The 16931-nt window shown below is 46.5% G+C and overlaps 1 protein-coding gene across 1 annotated transcript in view; it reads right to left on the bottom strand.

The window, feature by feature from the left end:
* Positions 1-15666, bottom strand: part of CLDN10 (claudin 10) — a 113194-nt gene extending 97528 nt beyond the window's left edge. The window contains exon 1 of the mRNA XM_019799050.2: positions 15453-15666. Within this exon, the coding sequence (XP_019654609.1) occupies positions 15453-15666 (214 nt within the window). The remainder of the gene's footprint in view (positions 1-15452) is intronic.
* Between the last annotated feature and the right edge of the window lie 1265 nt (positions 15667-16931).

Here is a 16931-nt window from a genome sequence, read left to right as displayed (position 1 = left end):
ACCAGGGAGAAGGCTAGGGATTAAGGAAATGTCCCAAATTTCAAAACGATACGTGCCAGAAATTGCCATTGGTAAGCCTGGTAGCAAACCCCAGGTAAATTCTAGAATAGATCATTGAAGAGATGGGTTTAAAGCTCTTATTAAAGAAAGAAGCTCCCATCAGAAGACAGCACGATTCCTGAGAGGGAGAAAGGCCATATTAGACCCTGTCTCTTTTGATGAGTTTACTAAGATGCTTTACAACTCCTTTCATGCTATGCTTTTGGACAGGAAGGAGAAATGTGAGCCTGATAACTGTCCAGATAGACTCAGTTATGGCACCAAGGATGGTGAACCAGCCCCTGTGGTCCTATACTTGCAACCATTCATTCAACCCAACAAAAAATTCACTAATTCACCATACACATATACAGCATAGATTTTGTGCAGGGCGTTCTTCTAGGCAAAGGATAGAGAGACATTGCTCAATCTCTGTTTTCACGGGATTTATAAGCTAGTGGGAAAGGACAAGTACATGAGTAACCACAATACAAGCCAGAGAAACAAAATCACAATAAGGAAAGTACCAAGTGCCATTATGGTGGGGGAGGAGAAGCAGATAGAGACAAAGGTCCCTTCTGGTTAGAAGATTAAAAAGGCTTTGGGGCGCCGGGGTGGCTCAGTCGTTAAGCATCTGCCTTTGGCTCAGGGCGTGATCCCAGCGTTCTGGGATCAAGCCCCACACTGGGCTCCCTGCTTCGCTGGGGGCCTGCTTCTTCCTCTCCCACTCCCCCTGTTTGTGTTCCCTCTTTCGCTGGCTGTCTTTCTCTCTGTGTCAAATAAATAAATAAAATCTTTAAAAAAAAAAAAAAGGCTTTGCATGAGAGGTGGCATTTGAGGTGGAGGTTGAAGGGAGAAGGCACAGGGGATGACAAGGAAAGGCATTTGCCCCAAACAGCGTGAGCACAGGCACCAACTAGGAAACAGATTCCACACCAAGTCCAATCCGGTTGCAGCAGGGAGACTAGGAAGAGAGTCAGCACTGCTGTGGGGACCCCGGGGGTCCCCGGTGGGTAGGCCATCCACTGGCTTCGGGGGCCACAGACCGACATTTGAATCCTGCCACGGCCACCGCCTCAGCCACGAAATTGAGCAAGTTTCAGAACTTCTCTAAACTCTCCTTCCCTCATCTCTAGAATGGATGTGACCACAGTGCCTACCTCAGAGGGTCACTCTGGGCATGGAAGGAGGCGCGTGCAGTGTGGGGCCTGGCATGGAGGACTCGCTCCCTAAAGGCAGCTGCGTTAAGCCCAGGGGGAAGCTGGAAGAAGCCCGCCTTTGTGAGTCCTACCTGGCAGCGCGCGGGGCAGCGGCGAGGACAGCCGGTAGCAGAGCAGGAAATAATGTCTTTCTAATGCCCGGTCCCAGTCTAGCTCAGCAGCGAGCCCCCGAGGCGGAGCCCGAGACAAGACACACCCCCGCACCGGAACAAGGGTGGGGGGTGCAGGCGGATTCTACAGAATTTGGCCACGGACCCGGATGCGGGGTCTGAAGAAGCCCCAGGAGCTCATTCTGTGACCCCAGGTTCCCGGCCTAGGGGACCAGCTGAGTGGTGCTCTCATCCAAACACGTGAGAAAGGCAGGAGGGGGTGTGGGGAAGATATAAAGAAAATGACGTGGAATTCCAAAGAGGGCAGGCTCGGGGAAAGCCTGGAGCCAGCAGCCTGGAAGAGGCAAGGAAGTGAGGATGTGTGGCCATCCTCCCAGATTTGGAATTCTGGGGCAGGAGTGGGGGAGGGTGGCAGGTGTCTTCGCCTCTATACAAGGAATCCCCCAGAGACCACAGGGAATATGCGGAAGGTTTTTAGATGATGCTAAGCTGGGAGAGTGCCTAGTAGAAAGATGACCAAGTCAGGATTCAGAGCAGTCTTAAAAGGCTACACTTGTGGCTTGGAGCAAACAACAATAGCAGCTCACTGATCTATCAACTACTCTAACCTTTCTCATAGCGAAGATACTATTATCAGCCTCATTTTAAAGCTAAGGAAACTGAAACAGAGAGGTTAAGTAAGAGACCAAGGTCACACAGCTAGTACTGGCAGATCTGGGATTTGAATAGGAAGTCGGGTTTCAAGGTCTGCAATCTGAAAGGAAGGGAGGAAAGGAAAAGGGACCAGAAGGAAAGGAGGGAACTGATTATTATGGAGTATTCACAATGTGCCAGACCCCAAATTTCAACTGAGGGAATACTCGGCAGGCTAGAAGGTCTGAAAGAAGATAAGGCGATTTCGAGTACATCTAGTGGACAAAAATGACAGCGCTGGAGGCCCACGGCACTGAGGAAGAGGCCAGAAGCCAAGTTTTCTCTGCTGACCCCTGCGCCAGTGTGAATCACTTCTTTTTCTGGTGCTGATGAGCAAAGATCTTCAACTGTTCCTGTGCAGATCCACATTTTTTTTTTCCTTTTTAGAGCGTGTGCACACGCATGCAGGGGTGGGGGAGGGGAGACAGAGAGAGAGAATGAATCTCAAGCAGACTCCACACTTAGTGCAGAGCCCCACGTGGGGCTTGATCTCAGGACCCGCAGATCATGACCTGAACCAAAATCGAGAGTCCGATGCTCCACCGACTGAGCCACCCAGGCGCCCCAGGGGATCCACATTTCTGTCTGTGAAAACCGTGGTCTCTAAGTCTGGCTGTTGACTCTGCTGGCTGTTGGGTATGACACGTGCGAGGCTCTGCACAGTGAGTGGTGCGTGGGTGTTTGGTGTGGAGCCTGCATGGTTGTACATGGGTGTATGGGTGTCTCTGTGTGTGCGGTACCTGCGTGGTGAATGTGAGTCTGTGTGTGTGCAAGAGAGAGAGATGTGTAGAGGTCTCTGCGTGGTGAGAGTGGTACAGAGGTGTAGTTAGCTGCAGAACCAGCTGTGTCTGCATGCGTGTGCCCACATGGTACGGGCACTCCAGGGTGAATCTGCTTTATCATTCTAGTGGAACTAGACCACAAGCTGGCTCGCTCGCCACCCTGGGCAAAGGCAGATCCCCTCCTCCCCCCTGCTCCCCCCCCTCCCAGTAAGAATAAATGAAGGCACTGGAAACAGAAGCAGAAAGAGCAAGGCAGGGGCGCCTGGGTGGCACAGCGGTTAAGCGTCTGCCTTCGGCTCAGGGCGTGATCCCGGCATTATGGGATCGAGCCCCACATCAGGCTCCTCCGCTATGAGCCTGCTTCTTCCTCTCCCACTCCCCCTGCTTCTGTTCCCTCTCTCGCTGGCTGTCTCTATCTCTGTCGAATAAATAAATAAAATCTTAAAAAAAAAAAAAAAAGAAAGAAAAGAAAGAGCAGGGCAAAGCGGAGGCGACATTACTGCATCCGCAAGAACCTGAGCGCCCCCTTCAGGACAGAATTGGAGCTGCTGCTGGAATACGGAGGGGAAAGCGCTACCTTCTCTCAGGCTCAAAACTCTGCTAGTCCTAACTTGAATCTGGGATAGAGGTTGTCAGTAGGATAACATGAGTATTTTCCCAAATGATATAAACGGATCCCAGATACTTCTATAATACTGTCTGCTGATGCCTCTTTGTGACTCCACCCCCTACCAAGGCCACGCCCAACGGTTTGCCTTCCTGTTTGTTAACGAGGCTGTGTATTCCTGCTTCATTCCTTCCCACCTGCTTCTCCTTTCTCCACAAATGCTCACAGCTTGGAGACATACTCCAGTCGTTCTTCCCAGGGCACAGGGTGGGAGAAGAGCATGTTCTGCTGAGGGCACAGAACCAGGAGGCACAGCGGTTGAGTCCAGAGCTTAGGGCCCAGAGAAGGCATTAGGTCAGGGCTGAGCAGCCAGGCAGGCTGGGATTAGCAGGCAGGACAGTCATAAGACAGATCTAACGCCTGGGACCCAAACATTGGCCAAGAGAACAAAGTGAGGGGTCTGAGGTCCAGATTTAAACAGGAGAGAGGGCATCAGCTGATCTCCAGGAACTGGGAGGCTGAGCAAAGCAGTAAGAGCACAGAGCCAGGGCACAGAGCCAAGGAAGGATCTCGACACAGCAGAGAATCAGTTTAGTAGGGACATTTATAGGAGTCCTACAGAGTGGGCTGAAAGCCCCAGATAAGACTGGCTCAGTGTTTGCTGGTGGATTAAAGGAGAACATCTGGCTGCAGTAAGATAGAAAACAGCCTTCATTTCCCTCTGCCCTCCTTGCCAAAAGTCCACATTTTGTGTGCTGGAGAAAATCAGTCTCCCAATAGGATGGCTGGTCTGGTTTTTATACATGGACTATATTTGGTACACACGAACCAAAAATATTGATCCAGAGAAATTTAAAGGTGGGACTTGTCCTCTCATATCCCTAAGCCCCCATCACTTAGCTTTATGCCTGGACTTAGAAGTCATTCCTTCCCCGGCAAGGGTTAGGTGGCATCCCTTGGGTTTGCTTAGGACCCTTTAAAATATTAATTTAGATGGAGAATTACATATTAACTCTAACATATATGAATACGTTGGTTTAAATAACATCAATACAACATATATAACATTTTCTACTTTAACCGGTGTTCCCTTCTAGGGCAAAAACGAAGTCTTTTTATTGCTGTGTTCCCAAGTGCCTGGCACAGAGTCCAAAAGTTGTCCCAAAATATTTATTTATATTTATTTATTTATTTATTTATTTTTTATTGATTTATATGACAGAGATAGAGACAGGCAGTGAGAGAGGGAACACAAGCAGGGGGAGTGGGAGAGGAAGAAGCAGGCTCCCAGCAGAGAAGCCTGACGTGGGGCACGATCCCGGAACGCCGGGATCACGCCCTGAGCCGAAGGCAGATGCTCAACCGCTGCGCCACCCAGGCGCCCCCCAAAATATTTAAGTCAACAGCAAATCAGGAAGATTGGTGCTTAAATATTTTTCTCTTTTGACATGTTCACAGAATCTCACATCTCAAACTAGACGTAGCTTTAGGGATTACCTATTCTATCTTCCCAGCCAGTGCTGGGATTATTTCTATGACCATTTTAGCAGAGAATCATCGGCCTCCCCCGGATACTTCTAGCCAGTTCCTTTTTTTTTTTTTTTTGAGAGAGATCGAGCACATGTGCAAGAGTGGGGGGAGGGGGAGAGAGAATCTCAAGCTGATTCCTGCCGAGCGCAGAGCCTGACACGGGGCTTGATCTGAGAACACTGAGATCATGACCTGAGCTGAGACCAAGAGTGGGATGCTTAACCAGCTGAGCCACCTAGGCGCCCCTCTAGCTAGTTCTTTGCGGGACAACCTATTCCATTTTGGGGCAGCTCCAAAAGAAGTTCCTTCTTCATAGTGTCCCTAAATCTGATTCCATACCAAATCTTACCCAGTGCTGCTACTTGTCTCTTTCCCACGCCCCGTCCTTGACCATATTCGTTCCCTTTGTTTTCCAGGTGAAAATAATTGCCCATGTGACTTTACCTCAAGACCCCTCATCCTCCAATTCACCGTCCTCTAAACTCAGTGAATGTGGTTTCTGTCCACGTCCCTTAAAATATGGTGCCCAAGGTCAGCACTATGCAATCGAACTACAGAATATGGGAGGCAGGGGACGATTGCCCTCCTCATTCTGACATTCTTAGGCTATTAATGGCACCTCGGATTGCATTAATCTTTCCACCTGCTCTGCAAGCAGCTTTCTCCGTCAGTGCTCATCAAGTCTCCAGGCAGGAACGCTCAGGGCCGTCCTTGACACCTCTCATCCCTCATAAGTCACCCCATGGCTGGCTTACTGGTTCTACCTCTAAATATCTTCCTTGTCTGTTCCCACTGCTGCCCCCTGGGTTCAGGTTCTAACATGAAAAACAGCAGGATCTTTCGAAAATGCAGGCCCCATCAGATATTCTCTGCTCAAAATGTCTCGGTAGCTTTCCAGCTCCTCCAAGACAAAGTCTAAACTTCTTCATAGAGCGTAAAGGTCCCTTGGCAAGCTCCCCTTTCCTGACACCTGCAGGCTGATTTTTCACATCTCCATGGACAACTTTGGCTTCAGCCACCGCAAAATGCTTGCCCTTGCCTCAGGCACTTGGTTCCCTCCTGCCCTGAGGCCTTTGCTCTCTGTTCCAGACAGGACTCTAAATCCTCTACAGGAAGGAACTCACTTAATTCTCCCCACCACCCTCTGAAGGAGATGATATTATTCCCATTTTACAGATGGAGGAGCTCTTGCGTCCAGCATTCTGCCCAGAGTCATGCAGTTAATAAGTTGTGGAGCTGGGTGAGTCCCGTCGCCTGAAACGCCCTCCCGACTTTCTCCTTGGCAAACTCTCAGCCATCTTTCAGGACGGACCAAGCCCTAGTTCTTCTGGGAAGTCTGCCCACCCCCTGAACTTTACCACCAGATAGCACTTACCACTCTGAGCTAATTGTTCGCGAAATGATTGTCAGCACACCCACGGAGGATAGGCTTCTGTCCTTGTCCTCACTGAGTCCCCAGACCTCTGTTTTGTGCCAGGAATCTAATGAATGTTTTCATGAAGTCACTCCTTAGTGAATACGTGAATAACTATTTACAGGGTACAGCCATCTGCCAAACTGTCAACCTTTGGTAATCGATTTTTCCTGTAATACATACAAAAATCTGGCCAAAGCCTCACTGTGGAACCAGCTAGCTGAAAGGCAGCTTAATTATCCCGAGTTCATTGAAGAGCCAAGGAGCCTTCTGAAGTGTTCTGGAATGACCTGAAACTGCACAGCAGGAAGGACGTTTTGAAACGACTAGCTCCAGCATACTGTTCACCCAGAAAGCGTCCTCGGAGTGTGTCTCCCCACGGACGAGAGGTGGTCTGAGGAACGGGACCTGTGCAGAGGACACTCGGTAGAGCCGATGTGTCGCACGTACGGTCAGCGGGGCAACGAGCAGACAGAGGGGCAGTGAACCCTGACCCCTTCCACACAAAATATTTACCAGGAGAAAACAAGCACTGATGAGCAGAGAAGCATGTGAAGCCCCGAGGAGAAGCAGGATGGCAAAGCTCTTGCCCGGTGCACCCACCCATGCAAACACCAAAGGAGCTGGGATCCATTCTGACTTAGGCGCATGTTCTTATTTGGGGCATTCTCGGGGCTCCCGCATCCGCAGCCTCACTGCGACAGGTGGGGCAGAGGGAGACTGCGCTCCCAGGGCTAACGCATTCTCAGACTAACCCACAAGTCACCTTTCAAATGCACATCAACACATCCAAAGCCCACACCCTCCCAACTGACCTTTGTGAAGCGTTCACACAGCGAGCCTCTTCCTCTGCCCTCAGCAACCCAGGGCCAGGTACCGGCGATTCAGGACGGCGCCTACACCCCAGACCCGCTGAGACGGTTCAGGCCAGCCAGTCCTGAAACTGCTGAGCCCCATGCCTCTTGCCTCGTCCATTCCTGCCCAGGAAAACCACGGCGAAGGCGTGGGCCGTGCTCTCCTCTCACTCTGGCCTCCCCGACTGGCTCTGGCGCTTCCCCAGAGGCCCCAGGCCTCCTGCTTCTAGGGATCTGAGTGTAAAAACTTCTTCCTTCGTGACAGCATTTTGTGTCGGTGTGTCTTACCATCCCTGACTAAAATTCCAAGTACGTGTTAAAACATACTAGTCGGGCTCCTGGGTGGCTCAGTGGGTTAAGCGTCTGCCTGCAGCTCAGGTCATGATCTCAGCTAGGAGTTGCTTCTTCCTCTCTGCTGCTCCTCTGTGCTCGTGCTCTCTCTCTCTCTCCCTCAAACAAATAAATCTTAAAAAGATAAAAATAAATAAAATATATAGTCTATTTCATGTAATAGGACTATTTGCCTTGATCATTCCACAAACTTTTGAAGTGTCAATTAGATATCCTCCGCCCCACCCTCCTCATCCTATAGATAAGAAACAGAAACAAAGTGAATTTAACTGACTTACACAAGGTCACACAAAAATTCGTGGCAATTTCCTGGTTAACTGTAAGGTCATTCCCCAAACAGCAGGGCATAGGGGAACTATACAATTCTGGAATCATATCACTTCCTGTCCTGTTTCCTGTCAACCATTTCTGCCAGAAATGGCTAAAAATGACCCGTTTTCACCAAGCAATAGAAGCTGAAGTCAGAATTAATGCTGTGGAGTTAGATCTCTTTCCTAAATACAGTTCTAAAATCTGGACTAAAGAGGGCAAGGAGATGCTCTATTAAAAAAAAAAAAACTACAGAAGACCAAGAAAAAAGTCTAAGTCATGCATACATTTGAGTATTTGATAAATTGACTTATTTTCAATCAAACCTGTATAAAGGCTTTAAAAAAATTAGCAGCAGAGCTGGGACTCAAACACAGGTTTGGGAGCTAGTGTAAAATGCTGAACATTTCCCCCCAAAATCTGGAGATGACCATACAAAGTTACAAAGTTATAAATACGTTCCCCTGTGAGCCCATTACTTTGTCCATATAATGGGGAGAGGGCTATAGAATACCATCTTTTGAATCAAAGTAATTATGTGACAGCACTTTGTAAAATGTGAATGTGATTCAAATCAATATATTAAACTGTCCCAGTTTTTCCCAGTGCTCAGAGCTAGCAATATTTGAGTAGATCTTCATCCTTTTTTGGCCGCCCACCCCTCATTTGGTGAATCTCTACCTCCCTAAGTGGAGCAGAAATGGATTTTTTTTCTCCCCATTTCCAGCCGATGCAACACATGACTGTCGTACCGAACAGGTCCCCACATGTGTGTGAGAACCTGATTTCTAAATGCAGCATGGTCTCACCTTATGAGGTGTAACAGATCCTAAGCATAAACAGCATACGTCTGGTGAGCATAGCAGTCTTTGCACCACTATAAATATGACCTAGGCTTCAGAGGCTCCCTTCTGTTAGGCTTCGGATCCCAGGAAGCAGCTACAGCGGTCCTGGCTGGAAGCAAACTGATGGAACCAATGTAATGGTCACCCCCCCTACAAGTGAGGTGTGAGCCCTCTCTGCACTGGAAGACATACTCAAAGCAACGAGTGCTACCTTGCAGGCACTGTATAAGGCATTTGCCTCTGCTATCTTGTTTAATCACCATCTAGCAGATAAGAAAATCGAAACACAGGGAATTTAGACCCTTAGTTAACAGGAGTCCATTAGACCCAAAGTCCAGGCTCTAAACAGGAAGGATTACTCAAAATTTTAATCTGTATAGGAGACACCTGGAGATGTTAAAATGCAGATTTTCATTCCAGAGCTCTGTGGCAGAGCCTCAGATTCTGCGTTTCTAGCAAGCTCTCAAGTGATACAGGTGCCGCTGGTCTGAGGACCACCCTTTAAGAAGCAAGGCTCTAATCAGTATGTGTGAAAAAGCCTCCTGCATCTCATCATAAAAAGCACGCACTCACGGCTCTCCTTGTAAGCACTTCCCTAGGGCCTTCTCCCTCTGCCCCAACTTGGTGACATGACAGGAGAGTCCCTCTGCATCTATGAAATGCTACAGTTTAACTCCATGGACAATGTCTTCCACAGCCGCAGTGGTGGGGGTACTGAGGAAGCCAGGATCCTTCAGATAAGGTCCTGGCCCCGGGGAGACTACTAATGGAGACAAACCGCACTGAAATCTCCGGCGTGTGCATGAAGGAACACCCTGCAGCGCATGGACGTAGAGGTATCGTCCAATCACGGCTGCTTTGGCTCCAGCGCGGTCCTCACACCACGTGGGCACGCTTCAGCACTATGCGCTCCATCCCTCTTGGCATAGACATTTGGGCGGTGGCTCATCCTGTCCAAACTACTGTGAAAATACAAGTCTCCTCCCTCGCGTCCATATGCATATAAAATATGATATTTTGGGGGGGGGCGCCTGGGTGGCTCAGTCGTTAGGTGTCTGCCTTCGGCTCAGGGCGTGATCCCGGCGTTCTAAGATCGAGCCCCACATCAGGCTCCTCCGCTGGAAGCCTGCTTCTTCCTCTCCAATTCCCCCTGCTTGTGTTCCCTCTCTCGCTGTCTCTATCTCTGTCAAATAAATAAATCTTTAAAAAAATATATGTATTTTTTTTTTTGTTGGGACAAAAACATGTCAAATGTTTCTTGGGCTTATTTTGGGGGAGAAAACTGCCAGACAAAACTTGCGTTTTTCTGTATGATTTTAAATAACTTTATATGCACTTGGAACAGGGCAAGAAAGTAAATCTAAAATTAATATTAACTTTAGCTTTATTTTATTTCGTATTTTTTTGAAAGATTTTATTTATTTATTCATTTGCCAGAGAGAGAGAGAGAGAGAGGGCACAAGCAGGGGGAGCAGCAGGCAGAGGGAGAAGCAGACTCCCCACTGAGCATGGAGCCCGATGCAGGACTTGATCCCAGGACCCTGGGATCATGACCTGAACCGAAGGCAGATGCTTAACCGACTGAGTCACCCAGGTGCCCCAACTTTAGCTTTAATTAATGAGATCGAATCTCAGAAAATAGAATCTGTGCAGATACCCCTCCTGAGATGAAAGGGAAATGCCTTCCAAGAGTGCAGAGATCTATAAAATGTGTTATTTGTGAAAAATTTTGGAAGGATTTAAATTACTAAAGTAATTTTTCCCTCACTGGTAAGGTAGTTTTCATTTATTTATTACAACTGTTTGAGATGTATTTACTGTTACTTAATCATGGACTAAGGCACACATTTCAACTAGCAAGAAATCTAGTTATGACCTCAGATGGCTCCCAGCTGTTCCCTCTATGTGAATAAACACACACAGAAAACTTTTCTCTAGCAAATCCCATTCCTTTACTCCCATTCTTTTTTTTTTTTTTAAGATTTTATCTATTTATTTGACATAGAGCACAAGCTGGGGGAGCAGCAGAGGGAGAGAGAGAAGCAGGCTCTCCACTGAGCAGGGAACCCCATGCGGGGCTCAACCCCCTGGGACCATGACCTGAGCTGAAGGCAGACGCTTAACCGACTGAGCCACCTAGGTGCCCCCATTACCCCCATTCTTATGGCGTGGCTGTTAAGGGGATGGGGGCAGAGAGGTAGAGGAGATAGGGAGGGAGGAGAGAAGAAGGTTCATGCTCCCATAGGCAGCCAGCATCATTCGACTGCCAGCTTCCAGAACAGCGTTTGGTTTCATTCCACTGAAATCCTGGAACCTTTACTTGGTCATTACTCATCGAGTCATTTGAGGTCATTTAAACCTATCTCCACCCAGATGCTGATAAGATTCAAAACAGGATCACAGGAAGCCAGCTAAGATAATAGATAACAGGAGAAAAAGAAGGACTAACCTCATGAGCAATTATGTCAGGAGAGCCTCTTCGAGCTGTAATTCCTCTGTGAACTACCCTGAGGTGGTGAAACCTTGCAAAGCCCTGGAATTGAACTGCAGGTTGAAAGATGCTTCAAGGGACTCTTGGAGTCCAGTTCTCTCAATTTATGGAGAAAGAAATATATGAATGAGACACAGGGAGATTTTTTTGCACAGTTAAGTTCTTGTGGCTAGTGAATAAAAAAGTCAGAGTTTCAGGCGCCTGGATGGTTCAGTCGGTTAAGTATCTGCCTTCGCCTCAGGTCATGATCCCAGGGTCTTGGGATCGAGGCCCGCGTTGGGCTCCCTGCTCAGCGGGGAGTCTGCTTCTCCCTCTGCTGCCCCCCCTGCTTGTGCTCTCTCTCTGTCAAATAAATAAATACAATCTTAAAAAAAAAAAAGAATCAGAGTTTGAAGTCTGGTCCGCTGAATTGCAATTCAGTGATCTTCCTTTTTGTTGCCTGAGTCTCCGTCCTAAATCACTCCATTCACGCCGCGCTGGCCTTCCTCCATGAGTACAATTTTGCCCTCATCAGGAACCATCCGTCTCATTCATTATTTTGTTGTTCAGCCATGTTGCAAATATCTATCCAGAGCCACCTGTGTGCCAGGAGCACAAGGAGAACCTCACGGTCTGGGTCCCTGTCTTCGAGGCGACCACAAGGCAGCTGCCGTCTCTCCCTTTAGCAGTGCTTTCTGGACCCAGCCTTCCCTGTCAGAAACGACTTCTTCCCTCCCTAGGAGAGTTGCTTGGCCTTCATAATTGAAATATCACTATTAACGGTAACACGAGAAAGGGACGAAACATGACAACTAGAGAAGCAGCCTGCGGCGGGTACTGCACCTCAATACAGTAACAGGCTTTTGAAATAGAGTCAAGCAGAGGGCAGGCCACGATGGGGGCTGGAATTCCAAGTGTCCCTGGGGTGTTTTCCTCAAATTCATTCCACACAACTGTAGCCGAAGAGGGCCTGTATTTTTCACCATAACTGTAAATGCTCCTTGTCCAGAGAGGCGTTGGCTTACATCCCGTCTTTAAAGGCCCTAGTCTCTATTAACCGGAATGGGTCCCTAAAACGCTGCAGCTATACCGAGACCTCTGAGAGGGGTTGCAACAAGAAGGTTTGACTCCGGCAATGAGGTTAGGTAGCCCGCAAGGCAAAAACAAAAACAAACAAACAAAAACCCTGGCAGCTCAGAAAGATTTTCTGTTTTTCTTTCCTAAAGGAGGCTCAATCTGATCTAAGTCTAAGAAGATTTGTTTCAAATTGACGTTGTAGGCTTAAATAGTTCATTATTTTACAACGCGATATGCCCATTTTCACTCCTCACTGGCTTTTGAGTTCTATTCTCGATTTGGGATTATTGTGATGTCTGAGAGCCTACTGGCACTGAGGCGTTCCCAACACCCCCACTATTCTGTTTTCCAGTAGGAGTAAAGGAAAAGCAACCAGAATCGTCAGCAATGATTCCATGTGAATAAGGAAATCACGATGTGAGCTGCCATTTCCTTTGGAAATATGAATCAGTGTTCCTGATGTTGAAAATAGATTTCTGTAGCAACTTGTTTATTTTATAAAGCAGGATGAAGAATGGGAAGAGATTATGTTAAATTAATTTTACATGTTCTAATTGAAGCATTGTCAGAGGACCGTATTTTTCACATTACCTCTCTTGTGCAGGGTACACAGCAGATATAAGAACACGTTATCTTTATTATAGAAAAGCAGAGTCAGGGGGATACAATTTTAATGGGGGAAGATTATGTGGGCCACCACGAACTATAGAGTAGGTGTGATATCTTACTCCCTGTTTTCTAAGATGCATTTGGAGAAGTAGCTATTGGAGTCATACAGAAACCTACCACGGTTCTTTGGCCCACTTTGGAGCTAGGGTTGAGCGTTAATTTTTCAAATAACTGGGTTTCAATAAGAAATATAGAATAAAGGGTAATAAGACAAAATATTTTTTTAAAAAGATGAACCCAGGGGTGCCTGGGTGACTCCGTCAGTTAAACGTTCTGCCTTTGGCTCAGCTCATGATCCCAGAGTCCTTGGATTGAGCCCCACATGGGGAATCCCTGCTCAGCAGGGAGCCTGCTTCTCCCTCTCCCTTTGCCCATCCCCCCTGCTCCTTTTCTCTCTCTCTCTCAAATAAATAAATAAAATCTTTTAAAAAATAAAATAAAAAGACGAATCCAGGTGTGCCTGCGTGGCTCAGTCAGTTAAGTGTCTGTCTTCAGCTCAGGTCACGATCCCAGGTTCCTGGGATCAAGCCCCGTGTCAGGCTCCCTGTTTGGCAGGGGAATCAGCTTCTCCCTTTCCCTCTGCCCTGTTTGTGTTCTCTCTCTCACTTACTCTCTCAAATAAATAAAACCTTTAAAAAAAAAAAAACTTGGAAAATTAAAAAAAAAAAAAAGATGAACCTAGTAGGGGTGCCTGGCTGGCTCAGTCAGTAGAACATATGACTCTTGATCTCAGGGGTGTGGGTTCTAGCCCCACATGGAGTGTGGAGATTACTTAAAAATAAAATCTTTAAAAAAAAAATTCTCCTTTAAAAAAAAAAAAAAAGAACCCGGCAAAGAACAAAGAACTACACTTACCCACGTGACATATCTTCTACTTGCTGCCCAAGATGGGAGTGGGCCAAAGGGGGCCATGGAGAAAGAAGAACCGCTCAGATGTGGGGAGTGACATGGGTGACCTCTTCTTTTACAGTTTTCCCTGTACCTAGTGAAACCTTCCAGAGGAGAAGGAGCAATTCTGAAATAGCCTGAAGTGTACAAGTTGGGACTAAAAAGAAATCTAGCACTGGTTCTTTGAATGAATGCTTAGGAAAGCTCGTTATTTGAGCGCCTAAGTGGGCTACCCAAGCTTGAACATTTCCGTTGATTATCATTAGACTTCTCCTGGCTTTAACTAAGTATTCCTCTTTATCCGTTGCCATGCACTGTGCACTAATGACATGAATACTTGACACAAAATCCCATAAAATATTATGCTTTAGTAACTTCCTAGTTAAAATTTTCTTTCATTTTCTTTACTGGGGCCAAGGTACAGTTTTGCCCTTTGGTTGCAAAAAGACTATATTTTATAAAATACCAAGGGGCAATTTTTCACATAATAAACCCACAACGTATAGCAGATTTGTAAATGCGTCAAACAGACAGAAAGCAGAGGCAGATAGTGATTCTTACAATGACATAAAAGCAAATAGTTGCTTCCCTGGAGGTATCCCGAGGTGTGAAAATGCCTTTAAAGAAAAAAAAATTCCCTCTCTAAGATGCATATACTTGTAATAGAGTTTCTAACATGCATAACGATGAAAGCTTGCTTACATGTTTTTTAAAGACATAAAACCGAGTAACAAAAAGGCAAAGTTCATGGGCATTTTCTTTCACTTAGCTACTTTTTAAAAATTCTTCTTGCTCTGCTATTTTATCATTAAATATGATTTAAAAAAATAGAAACCCCTCTGTAAACAGAATTCTTTCCTCAGCACTATCCTTCTTGTCATATGCTTCTATCACCCGAAATATACGTGTGGATATACATATATGTACTTCATGCTCAGACGGCCTGAGGAAATACGGGAATTTGGGATAACACGGTTTACTGACAGCATGTGCGTATGTATACTTGTGTATATATATGTGTGTGTTATATGTACACGCACCTGTCTATAAAAGACTCCTCCATGATGTGAGGCAAATTGAAACTAGCTTTTAAAACAGTCACTTCTGGGGGGTGCCTGGGGGGCTCAGTCGTTTAAGCAGCTGACTCTTCATTTCACCTCAAGTCATGATCTCACCGTGGTGAGACTGAGCCCCATGTCAGGCTCCGCACTCAGTGAGGAGTCTGCTTGAGATTCTCTCTCCCTCTGCCCCTCCACCCCCCTGTGAGAGCAAGCTCTCTCTCAAATAAATAAATTAATCTTTAAAAATAAATAAATAAAACAGTCCCTTCTGCCCTGTCCCTTGGAGTCTATCATTCGCATGAGGTAAATGTAAAAGAGCCGTGAAATTATTAAATTTCCTTTGCCATATGCGATACACGATTTCATTCTTTCAGCCCACGTTCATACACGTCATCCCTCCCAGGCCATTCCTGGCACTTTAATGAAGCACTCAGTCTTTACAGACTTAACAGCCGACTGTATGCAGCTGCTTCAGCACAGGGAGGGGAAAAGTGACATTTTACCTCCACCCCAAACAAAGCCATTATATTTACCTTCTACTTTGAAGATAGTAAAGTGCGGTCGGCAATGGAAAGAACCCAACGCGTTACCTGCGCAGTTCATCCACAGACCCTGGTAAACCCAAGTGGCGGTTATCACCGAGGATGCTCGGGTGGTCACTTTCCACTCATTGGAGGCAGTGGCCGCGACGAGAGCTCCAAACCCTCCGACGCCAAACACGAGAGCGGAGATCTGCGCCCTGGACATGTCGCTCTGCCTTCTCCAGTGACACCGTCCAGACAGAACGCGTTGGTGGGCTAGGCATGCAGCGGGCGACTAGCGCTCGGACAGGTGTTATGGCAAGTTAACGCGCATAGGGGACCGCATTTCATGCTCGGATGCCCTAGGAAGCACGGAATTCAGGATGAAGTCTGATTCACCGACGGCATTTTAAAGATAGTCTCAGATGATCTTTCTAATTTCCTACACGGAGATTTACTAAAATTTTGTAGATGGATGTTAAAGTTTTTGACTTCGCAGATTATTTTCCCTGGCACCATAGTTAATGCTTAATTTTCTGTTAGCCTGAAGTTTAACGAACCATGCAACAACCAGATATTACAAAGTACAAATTATACAGTAACAGTGAAGGATTATTTGACCAATTGCTTTAGTCTGGCATGCTTCTGAATCTTCATAGAAATAGAATCACATTGCAGGTATTCTATAACCTGTTTTTTCACACAGCATTGTGTCCGTGACATACATCTGTGTTCAAGAACGTAGTTGTCGTTCATTAAATATTACAGCTGAAATATAGTACTTCATTAGACCGGTTTACTACAATCTATCCATTTTCCTGGAGATGAACGTTTGTGTTATTCTCCCCCTGCCCCCACCTGCCTCCCTCAATAGCAGTTGGAACAGCTGTAAAGGTTCTCATGCATTTCTCTTTATGCACCTGAGTAAGAGTTTCTCCAGGATAATCTTAGAAAATCTTAGAACTGCTAGGAAGTAGGAAATAAGTAGGAACAACTCCTCCAACTTTATACACAACACTAAATTGCCCTACTGAGAAGCTCTAGCAGGTTACCATCCCACGACCAGGGGTGAGTCCCGATTGCCTCACTTCATACCATGTGGTATTGGGGTGTTCTCAGAATTGCTGGAGTTTTTTTTTGGGGGGGGGGTTGGCCACTCTGATGAGTCTAAAGGTATCACATTAGGATGACTTTTGTATTTGCTGATTAACAATGAAGCTGAGCATATTGTCATATATTTCTTGGTTCATTACGTTTTTGTCTACAAAGGCATTTATAGCTTTTGCTCATGTAATCCATTGAGTTGCTTGACTTTTTATAATTTATTTTTAGTCCTATATATATCCTGGATAGTAATCTCTCTTCTTTTAAGATTTTATTTATTTATCTGAGAGAGAGCGAGAGCACAAACAGGTGGAAAGGCAGAGGCAGAGGGAGAAGCAGACTCCCGGCTGAGTGCAGAGCCTGATGCAGGGCTCCATTCCAGGACTC

The sequence above is a fragment of the Ailuropoda melanoleuca genome, chromosome 7 (genome assembly GCF_002007445.2).
Source record: "Ailuropoda melanoleuca isolate Jingjing chromosome 7, ASM200744v2, whole genome shotgun sequence".
Classification (NCBI taxonomy): domain Eukaryota; kingdom Metazoa; phylum Chordata; class Mammalia; order Carnivora; family Ursidae; genus Ailuropoda; species Ailuropoda melanoleuca.
The sequence above is the reverse complement of the archived record's forward strand: the minus strand, read 5'-3'. Positions and strand labels throughout refer to the sequence as shown.